Source organism: Myxocyprinus asiaticus, chromosome 4 (genome assembly GCF_019703515.2).
Source record: "Myxocyprinus asiaticus isolate MX2 ecotype Aquarium Trade chromosome 4, UBuf_Myxa_2, whole genome shotgun sequence".
In the NCBI taxonomy this organism is placed as follows: Eukaryota; Metazoa; Chordata; class Actinopteri; order Cypriniformes; family Catostomidae; genus Myxocyprinus; species Myxocyprinus asiaticus.
Window position 1 is genome coordinate 14,114,308 of NC_059347.1, and position 15,391 is coordinate 14,129,698.

The 15,391-nt window shown below is 41.1% G+C and overlaps 1 protein-coding gene across 1 annotated transcript; it reads left to right on the forward strand.

Moving 5' to 3' along the window:
• Window positions 1-4,636: 4,636 nt before the first annotated feature.
• LOC127439915 (V-type proton ATPase subunit G 1-like) lies at window positions 4,637-9,957 on the forward strand. Its single transcript, XM_051696214.1, has 3 exons — window positions 4,637-4,825; window positions 5,550-5,650; window positions 9,081-9,957. Exons 1-3 carry the CDS (start codon window positions 4,744-4,746, stop codon window positions 9,252-9,254), a joined length of 357 nt encoding a protein of 118 aa, XP_051552174.1. The 5' UTR covers window positions 4,637-4,743; the 3' UTR covers window positions 9,255-9,957.
• The last annotated feature ends 5,434 nt before the right edge of the window (window positions 9,958-15,391 follow it).

The window sequence follows — 15,391 nt, forward strand, 5'->3', positions numbered from 1 at the left end:
CCCATGTGTGGGAGCCTTTTACCCAAGGTGTGGGAGGCTTTTATCCCAAATGAGGGAGCGTTTTACCCCAGGTGTAGGAGCCTTTTACCCCAAGTAAGAGAGCCTTTTACCCCATGTGTGGGAGCCTTTTACCCCAAGTGAGGGAACCTTTTACCCCAAGTGAGGGAGCCTTTTACCCCAGGTGTGGGAGCCTTTTACCCCAAGTAAGAGAGCCTTTTACCCCATGTGTGGGAGCCTTTTACCCCAAGTGAGGGAGCCTTTTACTCCAAGTGAGGGAGCCTTTTACTCCAAGTGAGGGAGCCTTTTACCCCAGGTGTGGGAGCCTTTTACCCCAAGTGAGGGAGCCTTTTACCCCATGTGTGGGAGCCTTTTACCCCAAGCGAAGGAGCCTTTTACCCCAAATGAGAGAGCCTTTTACCCCAGGCGTGGCACCCACCTTTTTTTTTTTAACTGAATTTTAATCGAAACAACCTTCTGTAATTATTTCTTTTCACACAAATGATGTTGCTCCATCAATTTTCAGTAAAAATAAATCAATTATTTTTACCTTGATACTTTTTGTGACCAGAGACAAAGCTAAATTTCCTTAAGGGGTGCATATATACAGCCACACTTGACTGAACAGAAGTTCCTTTTTAAAACCTTTTTTTATCTAAAAGCTTACACTTAAATAAAATCAGTTTTATAGACGAACATAAAAAGTGTCTATAAGGGAATTTCTTTATAAGAAATGTTAGTATCATCTAATTATTATTTTAAATGCAACCGGAAATGAAAAAAAAAACACAGCCAACAAGTGTCTTCCTTCCATCTCAGGTGGCACTTTTCGAAGTTGGTTGAGAAAATGCTCAGTGTTTGCAGAGCCATAATCTAGACAAACGGATTACTTTGAAGAATCTGTAATACACCTAAAATCATTTTCATTTGGTCACTACGTAATTTCCATACTTTCATTTGTGTTACTTAGTTTTGATGGTTTTACGTGTCGGAAATGTAACCCCCCTTACCATTACTGAAGTAGCCCTTAGGCGGGCTGTGGCAGCGGGGGCGTGGTCAAGCATCTCTCCGGAGAGAGAGAAAGCGGTAAGGGCGCTTACACCTGAGCTAAATTATGTCTAACACCTGTCTCTAATTTCAGTGGGCATGGGGAGAGCGGCATAATAGAGACACACCACAAATAGAAGAGAGAGAGAGAGCCTGGGCACCACAGACCCGAACAAGAAGCAAAGAGTTTTTATTACAATTGATGAGAGTTTATTTTGTGGAGCGGTATGTGATTGTAGATTAAATTAGTGCATAATGCAAAGACTGTGAGACTGTAACTGTGCTGCAGGGAGAAGAAATAAATCCTTACCTGAACCAGGAAAGCTGCTTCTCGCCTCCTCCTTACACTGGTGCCGAAACCCGGGAATTGAAGTTTGGGTTGAAGATGGATGGAAGACGTCCCGTAGAGTCCTCCCAGTTGACGGAGATCCTCCAAGCCCTCGCTGGCCTACATCAGAGCCACCAGCAGACACTGCTTGAACTCCGACAAGATCAAGATCGCCGATTTGTCGAGCTCCTGCACGCTCAAGCCGAAGACCGGCAGGCGATCTGGAGCCTCCTCAGCCAGGAGGCATCCTCAGCCGTGACCCCGGACACTCCTGCGCCGTTACCCCGCCCAATTTACAGAAAATGGGGGCGGCGGACGACCCCGAAGCCTTCCTGGATTTGTTTGAGCGGACCGCCGAGATCTGGGGCTGGCCGCTCGGCCAATGGGCGGCCTGACTGATCCCACTATTGTCCGGGGAAGCCCAGCTCGCGGCTCAACAACTGCCAGCGACGAGCCTCCTGGCCTACGGAGATTTAAAGAGAGCCATCTTGCAACGGGTTGGTCGCACTCCGGAGGAAAATTGTCAACTCTTCCAGAGCTTGAAGTTGGAGAGCTCCAACTGCCCGTTTACCTTCGCCCAGCGGCTCCGTGACGCCTGCCGAAGATGGCTGCTAGCGGGGGACCGCGACGTCAATGGAATTATCGATCAGGTGGTACTGGAGCAATTCACACATCGACTGCCAAAAGTGACGGCGGAGTGGGTCCAGTGCCACCGCCCGGCGTCGTTGAAGGAAGCTGTCCGGCTTGCGGAGGACCACATGGCAGCGATCCCGAGGGCGGAAGAGCCCTCCTACATTTTCTCTCCTCCCTCTGTCTCTTCCCCCTCCCCTCTCTCCTCTCATTCTGCTCTCTCTCCAGGTCCTGTTCCTGCCCCACACAGACGAGGAGGACTTCAGCCGCTGAGACCAGTTCCCCAGGTGTGGGAGGCGACACCTTCCCCTACTCCAATGCCGCGCTGCTCTCCCCCTCAGGGGGGGCACCTGCCGATGCAAGTGCGGGCGTAGCGCCTGGGCCGGCCTGCTGGAGGTGCAGAGACCCGAGCCACTTCCGAGATCAGTGCCCTCTGATGGAGCTGGGGACGGTGGTGCGGGTCTCTGACCTCCCACAGGCTGCCCCCAACCGGGCCGGAGCATATCAGATACCGGTAAGTGTCAAGGGGGGTACTCACCAAGCGTTGGTGGACACTGGGTGTAATCAAACCACTATCCACCAATACCTGGTTCAACCTGAGGCATTGGTCACAACTAAAACGGTGAAGGTGAAATGTGTACACGGGGATATTCACAAGTATCCAGTAGTGACCCTGACGATTAAATTCCGGGGAAAAAGCATAGAGTGGAGGCCGCGGTTAGTTCCCGCCTCACCCATCCACTGATTTTGGGGACTGATTGGCCTGATTTTAGAGTTTTATTAAAGGGAATTTGTGCGGATGGGTCCTGTATGAAGTATGAAGTTCAGCGTCTCATGGACCGAATCCTCAGACCGCATTCAGCCTACGCCGCTGCCTATTTAGATGATATCATCATTTATAGCAATGATTGGCAGCGGCACATGCAACATCTGAGGGCGGTTCTGAGATCACTGCGCCGAGCAGGACTCACAGCGAACCCAAAGAAGTGCGCGTTTGGATGGGTGGAGGTACGGTATCTGGGGTTCCACTTGGGCCACGTGCAGGTGCGTCCCCAAATTGATAAGACAGCGGCGATTGCGACCTGCCCGAGACCCAAGACCAAAAAGGGGGTGAGACAGTTCCTGGGGCTGGCTGGCTATTATAGAAGGTTCGTGCTTAATTATTCGGACGTCACCAGCCCACTGACTGATCTCACTAAAAAGGGAGCTCCAGATCCGTTCCAGTGGACGGAGCAGTGTCAGCGGGCATTCACACAAGTTAAAGCTGCACTTTGCGGGGGGCCGCTTTTACATTCACCTGACTTCTCTCTCCCTTTTGTTTTACAGACAGATGCTTCAGACAGGGGGCTGGGGGCTGTACTCTCGCAGGTGGTGGAGGGGGGGAGCGCCCGGTGTTGTACATTAGCCGTAAGCTCTCCTTGAGGGAATCTAAGTACAGCACCGTAGAAAAGGAGTGTCTCGCCATCAAGTGGGCGGTCCTCACTCTCCGATACTACCTATTGGGGCGGGCCTTCACCCTCTGTTCCGATCACGCCCCGCTCCAGTGGCTCCACCGCATGAAAGATACCAATGCGCAGATCACCCGTTGGTACCTGGCTCTTCAGCCGTTTAAGTTCAAGGTGGTCCACAGACCGGGGGCGCAAATGGCTGTCGCCGACTTCCTTTCCAGGAACGGGGGGGAGTGGTAGGCAGGCCTGATGCTGCCCCAGCCTGAGTCGGGCGGTGGGGATATGTGGCAGCGGGGGCGTGGTCAAGCATCTCTCCGGAGAGAGAGAAAGCGGTAAGGACGCTTACACCTGAGCTAAATTATGTCTAACACCTGTCTCTAATTTCAGTGAGCACGGGGAGAGCGGCATAAATAGAGACACACTGCAAATAGAAGAGAGAGAGAGAGCCTGGGCACCACAGACCCGAACAAGAAGCAAAGAGTTTTTATTACAATTGATGAGAGTTTATTTTGTGGAGCGGTATGTGATTGTAGATTAACTTAGTGCATAACGCAAAGACTGTGAGACTGTAATTGTGCTGCAGAGAGAGGAAATAAATCCTTACCTGAACCAGGAAAGCTGCTTCTCGCCTCCTCCTCACACGGGCATTATGAAAATGTGTTATATAGTGACATAGCTAAGTCACGGAATAATGGCTGGACTGCGAAGGAGTCGTTTCAGGTAGTTCAGGAGCAGTATTTTCTGTAGGAGAGAGTAACTCCCTTTGGTGTGGACTTTGTGCTTTGTAACTTAGCATTCCTTTTACATGCACAAACAGCTGTATTACACACTAAAGGAAAGGTAAAATCCCAAAAAGCATAATAGGGTCTCTTTAAATGGGATCATGGCAATAATTTTCCTACTACCCAACATTCCTAGAAAGAACCAAAGAATTACAAACTTACATCATATATATATATATATATATATATATATATATATATATATATATATATATATATACACTTTTTTCTTTATATATTTCCATCTAGCCATTCCCATTCCATCTTCACTCATTTATACCGTACACAGACAAAGGGAGATCGTGTTACTGTTACGCCCCCTATCTGTTGCATGAAATAAGACCCGCCGGTCTCGTGCAGTCACGTGATAACCGTCAGCGCCTACATCATCAGTCACAGCGTGACGTCGTTCAGTCAGCTGACGCTCAGTCGACCTTCTCGTCTGCGGGAGCTACATACATCAAAACACCAGCATCCTCCGCAGTGATTTGCGTACACTCCGTATTCAGGCATGGCGAGCCAGTCTCAGGGCATCCAGCAGCTGTTGCAGGCTGAGAAACGAGCGGCAGAGAAGGTCGCAGAAGCCCGTAAACGTAAGTGTTAAGTGCTGGATTTGCTTGTCATCGCTACAGACTGCGGCTCAGCTTGCATGAGCTCACCGCACAACAACTTGTCATGTCTGAATAAGACGGGAAAATGAATGAATTAGCTTGTTAAATGGGAAGGAGATTCCTCTTGATCATTATTCCCCCCACTGTTGTTAGATTTGATTTATGAAAGTTCTCCTCGTTTGTCTTTGTGCGTCGGTGGATGACAGGCTTGCTAACTGATTAATAGAAATGACTGATGATTAATCATTTGACCAAACATGTGAAACACAAAGTAAAGATGGATGCTCAGTCTGTTTTTAACCTTTGAAATAAGCCGTTACACAGAAGCTGCACTTTGGTGAGGAATTTTGCACGTTCAATGAAAGGCCCATTATAAATGAATAATGCTGTTTTTTTTACTAATTCACTAGGTCTGTTCAATTCAGGCTTTAGGTTTGCAGCTTGTTTCTTGTAGCGAAGGAAATTCTGACAGTATCTCTTATACATTGACTCACTGTATATTCACCCAGTTCCTGTTTTTTCTTAGTTGAATATAGTTTCTGCTGCCAGCTCTCATGTCCTACATGCAAGAGAAGAAATTCCCTGGCAGGGCAATATGTTACTTTCAGTGTTCTGCACAGGGGAAATCCAAGCCTATTTCATTACTATTGCTTTAATAGTAATGTCGCATTTCAAAAATGAGCATTTTGTGCATTTTCTTCAATAGGGAAGAATCGGCGTCTGAAACAGGCCAAGGAGGAGGCGCAGGCTGAGATCGAACAATACCGCCTGCAAAGGGAGAAGGAGTTTAAGACTAAGGAGGCTGCGGTGAGATGTATTTATTTTTGTGAATTCAAGAATCAATCCAGATGTGTACTTTTGAGTCTATATTTTAATCGGTACTGTGCTTTGAGGAAAGTGCCTGGTTGTTGGTGGTTTAATTATGTCTTTTCATGATAACTTCAGAACCTCCACAATTGTTAATGCTATTTATTAGGTTTAAATGAGAGAATCAGAGTCTTTTAATTTATATAGTTTAAACTGAGCTTTTAGGATTCACGTGTGCAGTTCATTGCAACAAAGGTGTTTTTGTCTTTGCTATGGTGTATGCATTGCCCTGACATATGAAGATTGCATCACATATCCCAGGGGTTCCCAATCTTTTTTTTTTTTCCTGCTGATCCCCTTTAATCTGAATTATTTACTTGAAGTACTCCCTGAGATTTCAAGTAATTTAACATTACAATAAACACAATTTGTAATCAATTTAATTACTACTATAAGTGTAAAAGTGATTTTAACCATGATTAAAGGGATAGTTCACACGAAAATGAATGACTTTATGACTTTATTCAGTAGAACGCAAATGAAGATATTTAGAAGAATATTTCAGTTCTGTAGGTCCACACAATGCAAGTGAATGGTGACCAGAACTTTGAAGCTCCGAAAAGCATATAAAGGCAGCATAAAAGTAATCCATATGACTCCAGTGGTTAAATCTTTATATTCAAAAGCGATATGATAGGTGTGGGGGAGAAACGGATCAATATTTAGGTCCTGTTTTACTTTACATGCCCACATTCACCAGCCCTCCCCCCCCTCTTTTCTCCTAAGAGGAGTCCTCGTGTTTTGGTAATTTGCATTGTCCGTGCATATCACCACATACTGGGTGGGGAGGATAATTTATAGTAAAAAAAGACTTAAATATTGATCTGTTTCTCCCCCACACCTATCATATTGCTTCAGAAGACACGGATTTAACCTCTGGAGTCTTATGGATTACTTTTAGGCTGCATTTATGTGTATTTTTGTTATAGCTTCAAAGTCCTGGTCATCATTCACTTGCATTGAATGGACCTACAGAGCTGAAATATTCTTCGTAAAATCTTTGTTTGTGTTCAGCAGAAGAAAGAAAGTCACACATCTGGGATGGCATGAGGGTGAGTAAATGATGAGAGAATTTTCATTTTTGGGTGAACTGTCTCTTAGGGACTCTTGGTTCTTGGGCACCTTACCTTCAGAAACACACGCACTTTATATTTCTGTATACATATATACACACAGTTGATGCCAGAAGTTAAAATACACCTTAGCCAAATACATTTAAACTCCTGACATTTAATCATAGAAAACATTCTCTGTCTCAGGTCAGTTAGGATCACTACTTTATTTTAAGAATGTGAAATGTCAGAATAATAGTAGAGAAAATGATTTATTTCAGCTTTTATTTCATCACATTCCCAGTGGGTCAGAAGTTTACATACACTTTGTTAGTATTTGGTAGCATTGCCTTTAAATTATTTAACTTGGGTCAAATGTTTTGGGTAGCCTTCCACAAACTTCTAACAATAATTTTGTGAGAATTTTGGCCCATTCCTCCAGACAGATCTGGTGTAACTGAGTCAGGTTTGTAGGCCTCCTTGTTCAAACACGCTTTTTCAGTTCTGACCACAAATTTTCTATCAGATTGAGGTCAGGGCTTTGTGATGGCCACTCCAATACCTTGACTTTTTGTCCTTAAGCCATTTTGCCACAACTTTGGAGGTATGCTTGGGGTCACTGACCATTTGGAAGACCCATTTGTGATCGAGCTTTAACTTTATGGCTGATGTCTTCAGATGTTGCTTCAATATATCCACATAATTTTCCATCCTCCTGATGATCTATTGTGTCAAGTGCACCAGTCCCTCCTGCAGTAAAGCACCCCCACAACATGATGCTGCCACCCCCATGCTTCACGGTTGGGATGGTGTTCTTGCAAGCCTCAACCTTTTTCCTCCAAACATAATGTTGGTTATTATGGCCAAAAAGTTCAATTTTTGAGGACATTTCTCCAAAAAGTAAGCTCTTTGTCCCCATGTGCATTTGCAAACTGTAGTCTGGATTTTTTATGGCGGTTTTGGAGTATTGGTTTCTTCCTTGCTGAGCAGCCTTTCAGGTTATGTCGATATAGGACTCGTTTTACTCTGGATATAGATACTTGTCTACCTGTTTCCTCCAGCATCTTCACAAGGTTCATTGCTGTTGTTCTGGGACTGATTTGCACTTTTCACACCAAACGTTCATCTCTAGGAGAAAGAATGCATCTCCTTACTGAGCGATATGATGGCTGCGTGGTCCCATGGTGTTTATACTTGCGTACTATTGTTTTTACTGATGAACGTGGTACTTTCAGGTGTTTGGAAATTGCTCCCAAGGATGAACCAGACTTGTGGAGGTCCACAAATTTGGATTTGGATTTGGATTTTGGTCTTGGCTGATTTCTTTTGATTTTTCCCATGATGTCAAGCAAAGAGGCATGATGCTGCTAAGTTTGATGGTCGGCCTTAAAATACATCCACAGTTACACCTCCAATTCAGTACACCTCCTATCAGAAGCTAATTGTCTAAAGGCTTTACATAATTTTCTGGAATTTTCCAAGCTTCTTAAAGGCACAGTTAACTTTGTGTATGTAAGATTCTGACACACTGGAATTGTGATATAGTCAGTTAAAAGTGAAACAATCGGTCTGTAAACAATTGTTGGAAACATTACTCGTGTCATGCGCAAAGTAGATGTCCTAAACGACTTGCCAAAACTATAGTTTGCTAATATTAAATCTGTGGAGTGGTTAAACCTGAGTGACTTCATCCTAAGTGTATGTAAACTTCTGACTCCAAATGTATATATACACTGGCAGCCAAAAGTTTGGAATAATGTACAGATTTTGCTCTTATGAAATAAATTGCTACTTTTATTTACCAAAGTGGCATTCAACTGATCACAATGTATAGTCAGGACATTAATAATGTGAAAAATTACTATTACGATTTGAAAAAAATGTTCAGAACTTCTTAAACTACAAAAGAGTTTTCATCAAAAAATCCTCCACATGCAGCAATGACAGCTTTGCAGATCCTTGTTATTCTAGCTGTCAGTTTGTCCAGATACTCAGGTGACATTTCACCCCACACTTCCTGTAGCACTTGCCATAGTGTGTATGTGTGTGTGTGTGTATATATATATATATATATATATATTTTAATTATTTCTTTATTTTATTTTGCATTGATATTTCTACGACAGTCTTACAAACTCCTTGCAGTTCCATCATGAACCCCTAGGGTTTTGCACACCCATGAAACCCTGAAAACAATCTGTAAATGGAAGAAATTTACTCATACACTATTATTAGTTCTGGATCTACTGATAGACCTCCAGGTATAAGGGTAAATATGCTATCCTTTAAAGCTAATTCCCCATTGTATTGTCCATTAGGCCTTAGGATCCCATGGCAACTCTGCTGTTGAGGTGGACAAGGAGACCATCGATAAGATGAGCCGCATCCAAATCAGTTATCAACAGAACAAGGAGGCTGTGCTTGTCAACCTGCTGAAGATGGTGTGCGACATTAAGCCAGAGATCCACGCCAACTACCGTGTTGCTGTATAACCCATTTGTCCAATCAGCACATCCATTAAAATCCCTAAACACCCACAAAGCACTGAGACAAAGACTGCCACTGGACATATCAAATGTTATATCGTAAAACATGATAGACGGCTGGACTCCAGCATATACACACAGCTCAACAAAACTATCCTCTTCTGCTTTGCATTGCAACAACACAACACATTTCTGACCGTTTACAAAGATATTTGTTGATGATGTAAACCAAATTAATGGTGCAGCCATGCTACCTTTCAAATCTCACAAGCTGGTGATAGGTTAAATAATCAGAGATCCTGGTATTCCACATGCACACGTTTATATATCCTTGGTATGATCCAATGAAAGTCTTTGTCTTTGCCATCTTAGTTAACTGTCAGGTTCATCAGTGAGTTTCTTTGTGAATGATACCTTTAGTGTTTGTGTGAGTGTCTGTATCTTGATGCTACTGTATCTTGTTAATTTATAAGTAATCAATTGTTATTGTTTTAACTAATCATTGCATACAATACAGACCTTTTTTTTTGTGTGTGTGTGACAAAGCTCATAATTGGCGTCTTAATTTAATTACTATTACTACATTATCTTCACAATTCCTTCCTGCTCTCTTGATCTGTTTATGTAGGTTACATTCCTCTATTTGAACCTGCTTTAAAAAAAGAAAAAGAAAAAAAAAAAGTAATAAATGAATTGTTGTACAAATTGATGAATTGCACCCTTATTTTTAATGAGAGATTCATGGACCAGTTTCTCAGGGACAGTACTGGTGAAGCACAATTACTATTACCTACACAATCTTATATTAGAGAACTAATAATGTAGGTTTACATTTCATTAGAATTTTAATTGGGGACTATCAAAGCTAGGGGCCGCACATTAGCTATGCTTGTCTCTACCATCAAAATGTATTAAAAAATCTAACATTAGGTCTACCTTGGTCATTTTTCCCTGGCACTCAGACCACACGAGATTACAGTACATGCCCATTTCACTGCCATTCGTACAGTTGCCATGTGGTTTACTCCTGGTATATATTTTGTTATACTTAAAAAAAAAATAAAAAAATGTGCTGCTTCTTAAATGTTCTATAAATTCAGAAAATATGTGTATGGATAAAACATCTAACATTACTAAAAATCTAAATAAAACCATTCGTAAAGTGTCACTAACGTCTTGAACAACTTGCCATGTGGCAACGGACGCGGATAAAATGCTGGCTAATAATTGCATCATACCACGTGACACGAAGCAGTGAATATGCCACAAAAAGCGACGGAAGTCTTTCAAAATAGTAGTTGTTTTTAATTTTTCTTCTTTCGGTTAAATGGCGGGCTGGTGCCATAAGCACAGTAGAGAAGTATATATATATATATATATATATATATATATATATATATATTTTATTTTATTTCTTTTATTTAATTCTATTGTTTAGTTCTTATGCTGCATTGCAAATTCGAGCAGGCTTTAATTCTTGATTTATTTCTATTTAAATAAATATTCTGGGTTCAGTACAAGTTAAGCTCAATAGACAGCATTTGTGGCATAATATTGATAATCATAAACGTTTATTTTAACTTGCCCCTGCTTTTGTTTGTTTTTTTTTTTTTTTTTTTTTTTTTTTTGGTTACTGTGAGGCATTTACAATGGACATGAATGGGGGCCAATATTTGAACATTAAAATACTCACTTTTTCAAAAGTATAGCCACAAGACATAAACAATATGTATGCACGCATGATTTTAGTGAGATAAAATCACTTACTAACCTTTTCTGTGTAAAATTATAACCAATTTTACAACTTCATTGCCATGATGATGTAACAACAAACCCTCAAACCCTAAAACTGACAATTTAACCAGCTAATAATACACCAGTTTAACAGAAGAATTAATGGAAGTGCTTTTATAAAATTATAAACGTCATATTTCTGCCTTTAAACCCTCCAGAAATTGGCCCCATTCACTTCCATTGTAAGTGCCTCCCTGTAACATCCATTTATGCTTTTTTTTTTATTATTATTAAGAAGGAACGAGTTGAAATAATTTTTTGTGGTATCAACATTATGCCACAAATGCTGTCGACTGAGCTTAACTTGTACTGAACCCAGAATATTTCTTTGAACTAACTAATGATATCATTTTTATATAATTAGTTTTAGTGACCAGCCGTGAACCTTATATATAAATATAATCCGTTCACTCAGAGACGGAAGGACTTTTATTATGAATTGTAGTTTTGCAGCTGACTTCACACCTAATTCATTACGTCACATGATCGGTCGGAGCATCTCGCTGCTGGTCAGTGGTAACGGTGCAAATCTCAGATGAAATTTCTCCTCTCATAAAACTGATGGTCTACAGTTCATATCAAAGAAACTAATTTGTGGACTACTCGCCGCATGCTGCAAGGGTGAGTTTAAATGTCTTGTAGCAGCTCTGTGATGATAGAAATAAGTTTTTCTTTCTGTAATCTCTGTTGCTTGACCTCTGCGAAGACATTAGTGCAGTGTAGCTCTTCTCATTATTTTCGACTCAGATCTTCATCTAGCATATGATAGCAGATGAAACAGCTTCCATAAAATAGCTTCTTCATAAACATTAATGTTGTGTATTCATTTGTGGACAACAGCAGATGATAACAGGTTGAAGAGTTTGGTGAACTGTACATCAAGTAATTTATGCATCAGATTTATTGAGTCTCATTTCACAGTTCTCAGCCTCATAAGCCTTGTTTTAACTGCCATTAAAAGGATAGTTCTCATCATTTACTCACCCTTATGTCGTCATAAACACGTACGACTTTATTTCTTCCGAGGAACACAAACGAGGATATTTTAATGGAGATGATGGATGATGTCTTGTCCACACAGTGCAAGTGAATGGTGACCAGATTTTCAAGCTCCAAAAAGAGCGTACATGTAATCCAAAATAGTCCAGTGTTTTTTAATCTATGTCTTCTGAAGCGATCCAGTCTGTTTTGGATGAGAACAGACCAAAATGTAACTTCTTGTTCACTGTATAGCTTGCCATTGCAGAGCGCTAGATGGCGCTAGGAAGTGTAATCGAGCTTGAAATCATGATCTCCAAGGAGACTGCTGATGTCAAGATTAATAGTGAATAAAGGAGTTGTATTGTGTGGACAAAAAGACATCATATCTCCATTAAAAATATATTTGTTTGTGTTCCATGTAAGAAAGAAAATGATAAGAGAATTATAATTTTTGTGGGAACTATCCCTTTAGGCTAAACTTAATGAAATCCTGGAAATCTACACACCCTCATGTCATTCCAAACCTGGATGAGTTTTTCTTCCATGGAACACAAGGAGAGATGTTTTGAAGAATGTCCTGGCAGCTCTTGTCGTTACAATGAAAGAGAGTGGGGACTGGGGGAGTCAAGCTCAAGGAAAAAAAAAAAAAAAAAAAAACACCGTACAGAAAAGTAGTCCATACGACTCTTGCATTAGCCTGTATTCCAAGTCTTCTAAAGCCATACAATAGCTTTGCGTAAGGAACAGATTGAAGTTTTAGTCATTATTTGCTGAAAATCTTTCCCACCGCCATAGCTCACCAATCTCAAAACAGCACCTTGGACATTCTGGAAATAACTCAAGATAAAGTGCGAAAATCATAAGGGTTTGGTAAATGATTTTTACAGAGTAACGGAACTTTTGTTTTACATTCCTTTAAAGTTACACAACTCCCTTTATAATATTGTCAGCTATTTATTCTGTAGTGTAAAAATGTATCCGATAACTTTGCATGAATTGCATTAAAAAAGTTGGCGAAATACTGTATTAGCATAACTTTGTTGTTATAGAGAGCTGCATAGTTCTACTGTTAGACCAAGGAAAAGATTCCTCAGATTCTTTTCTCAGACTTGCATTTGTTCCTGGATACAACAAAACTTGTTTTTCTGTTAAAAGGAAGTTTGTGCGGAAAGGACATTCCCTGGGTTCAGCTGTATGTTTATTTTTAGGTTGATTGTTTTGCTGAACTAGAAAACCAGGTACTGAAAATTAGTTTCATGCTGTATTGATGTCATACTTCTCTTAGAAAATCTCAGAGTTAAAGTGCTTTGATCTGGATCTGTAAGTGCACTAGCAAGTCTGGCCAGCAGTACCGCATTGTCTCACAAGTCTTTGTAGAGCTCGTAACAAATCCTCTTTCTGATTATGTCTTCTCAAATGTCTTTGTTGAGGCTGATTGTGTATTATGTACTGGAAATTGCATCCACTGTGCTGGTGACACAAAGCCACAAATTCACTCCTTTGCTCACTGATCTATCTGTGTATATTAAATTCACTGTCAGAGAAAAAATTATTGTTGTTGTGGCTTTGTAAGGATAAATTGGCTTGCTTTGAATAGTTCACCCAAAAGTGAAAATTCTCTCATTATTTACTCACTCTCATACCATCCCAGGTATGTATGACTTTCTTTCTTCACCAGAACACATTTGAAGAAAAATAGAAACATTTCTTAGCTCGGTGCGGTGTTCACGTTCAAACCGACTAACCACTGGTTGGACGCTAGGAGGTACTGTGGAGTAATTTCTCGTTAAGTAATAGCCTACACAATAACGCAAGGCAGCTTGATTTCAAACTTTAGTATTTTTACTAAAATTCAAATGAAACAGAAAAAAATTAAGTGCAATTCAAATTGTGATGTTCAACTTTTTGAAAAATGGCTTTTCAACAGTTGTGAAGGGCAACATCTCTTTGGCAACGAACCTACTTCATCCATGCATTCTCTCCATCATGGGCTACAGGTGTTTCGTTGTCCGGGCAAATACATCACTTATTGTGGGTTGTTGCGGGTTTAATGTTGGTGTTTTGTTACCTTTCATCCCAGGACCCAGTTTAGCTGCTTCGGAAGGGTAATGACTTTGAATTTGTGTGAATAAATTTGTTTTGTTCCATCCTATGGGGCGATATGCAAGAAATATGTTCACGATATTTTTAATATTTTATATATATATATATATATCACAATATCTAATTACATCGTCAACCCCCCCGACTGAGGGATTGGTGAATATTCTTGCTTTAGTAATTTTGCATTGAAAATTAAATTCATATATTTAAAAAACGAAAAACTTAAATCAAAGACATTTCTAAATTCAAATTGCACTACAAACTACTACTGTCAGTCAAGAATCCGTCTATGACAATGGCGGAAAATTACTAAAACATATTAAGATCTAAAAACAATTATAAATGTAAACATAATAGTTATAATGTTGATAATATTCACTGAAATATAAATCATGGTTCGAGGTGAACGTGTTTTTGTATTATTTTATGTTTTAATCACAGATGTATAGGCTGCAGAGTTGTAGTCACAATGAACTGCTCTGTGGAAATAAAGTGAACTGAACTCAGAGCACCTCCTGAACTGAGATGTGTGAGGTCATTTACAGCACTCATAGATGATACTGTTCTTGCAAAAAACATTCACGTGCCCCACTGAGAACGAACCACATTATAGCGACCACGAGGAGGTTACCCCATGTGACTCTACCCTCCCTAGCAACCGGGCCAATTTGGTTGCTTAGGAGACCTGGCTGGAGCCACTCAGCACGCCCTGGGATTCGAACTAGCGAACTCCAGGGGTGGTAGCCAGCGTCTTTTACCACTGAGCTACCCAGGCCCCCACGGAAGTTCCATTCATAATGTTTCCACTGGTATAACATTTCACACCTTGTACCGAGTAAAACCGGTAACACCGTACACCATCACAACCCTATTTTGAAGGTCCAAAAATCACAGACAGTCAGCATAAACATCATCGATACGACTCCAGCTGTTAAATTAATGTCTTCTTAAGCAATATGATCACTTTTGGTGCGAAAAAGATCAATATAGAAGTACTTTCTAACTTTAATCCAACGCTTCAGGAGAGGGTGGAGTCCAAGCGGTCTCTCGTGTGATGTATTCGTGTTGGCATGCTATGGACGTAATCTCATGTTCTCCTCTCGGTTTAGACATCCAGGATGAGCACACAAATGCACCATTGTGAGTAAAGAAACAGATAAATACAGATCTAAACCAAAACCAACCAAGCTACTGTACAGGGTTCCTCCTACTCACTTGTAAACAGCGCTGCTCTTCCGGCTGTGATGCATGTGCCTCAGTTCTCA

Bases quoted from the DNA above. Each gene is read 5' to 3' on its own strand.
- LOC127439915 (XM_051696214.1), top strand. From the start codon at position 4,744: ATGGCGAGCCAGTCTCAGGGCATCCAGCAGCTGTTGCAGGCTGAGAAA. The intron at 4,826-5,549 runs GTAAGTGTTAAG...TTTCTTCAATAG, and splicing joins GGTCGCAGAAGCCCGTAAAC to GGAAGAATCGGCGTCTGAAA. The intron at 5,651-9,080 runs GTGAGATGTATT...ATTGTCCATTAG, and splicing joins TTAAGACTAAGGAGGCTGCG to GCCTTAGGATCCCATGGCAA.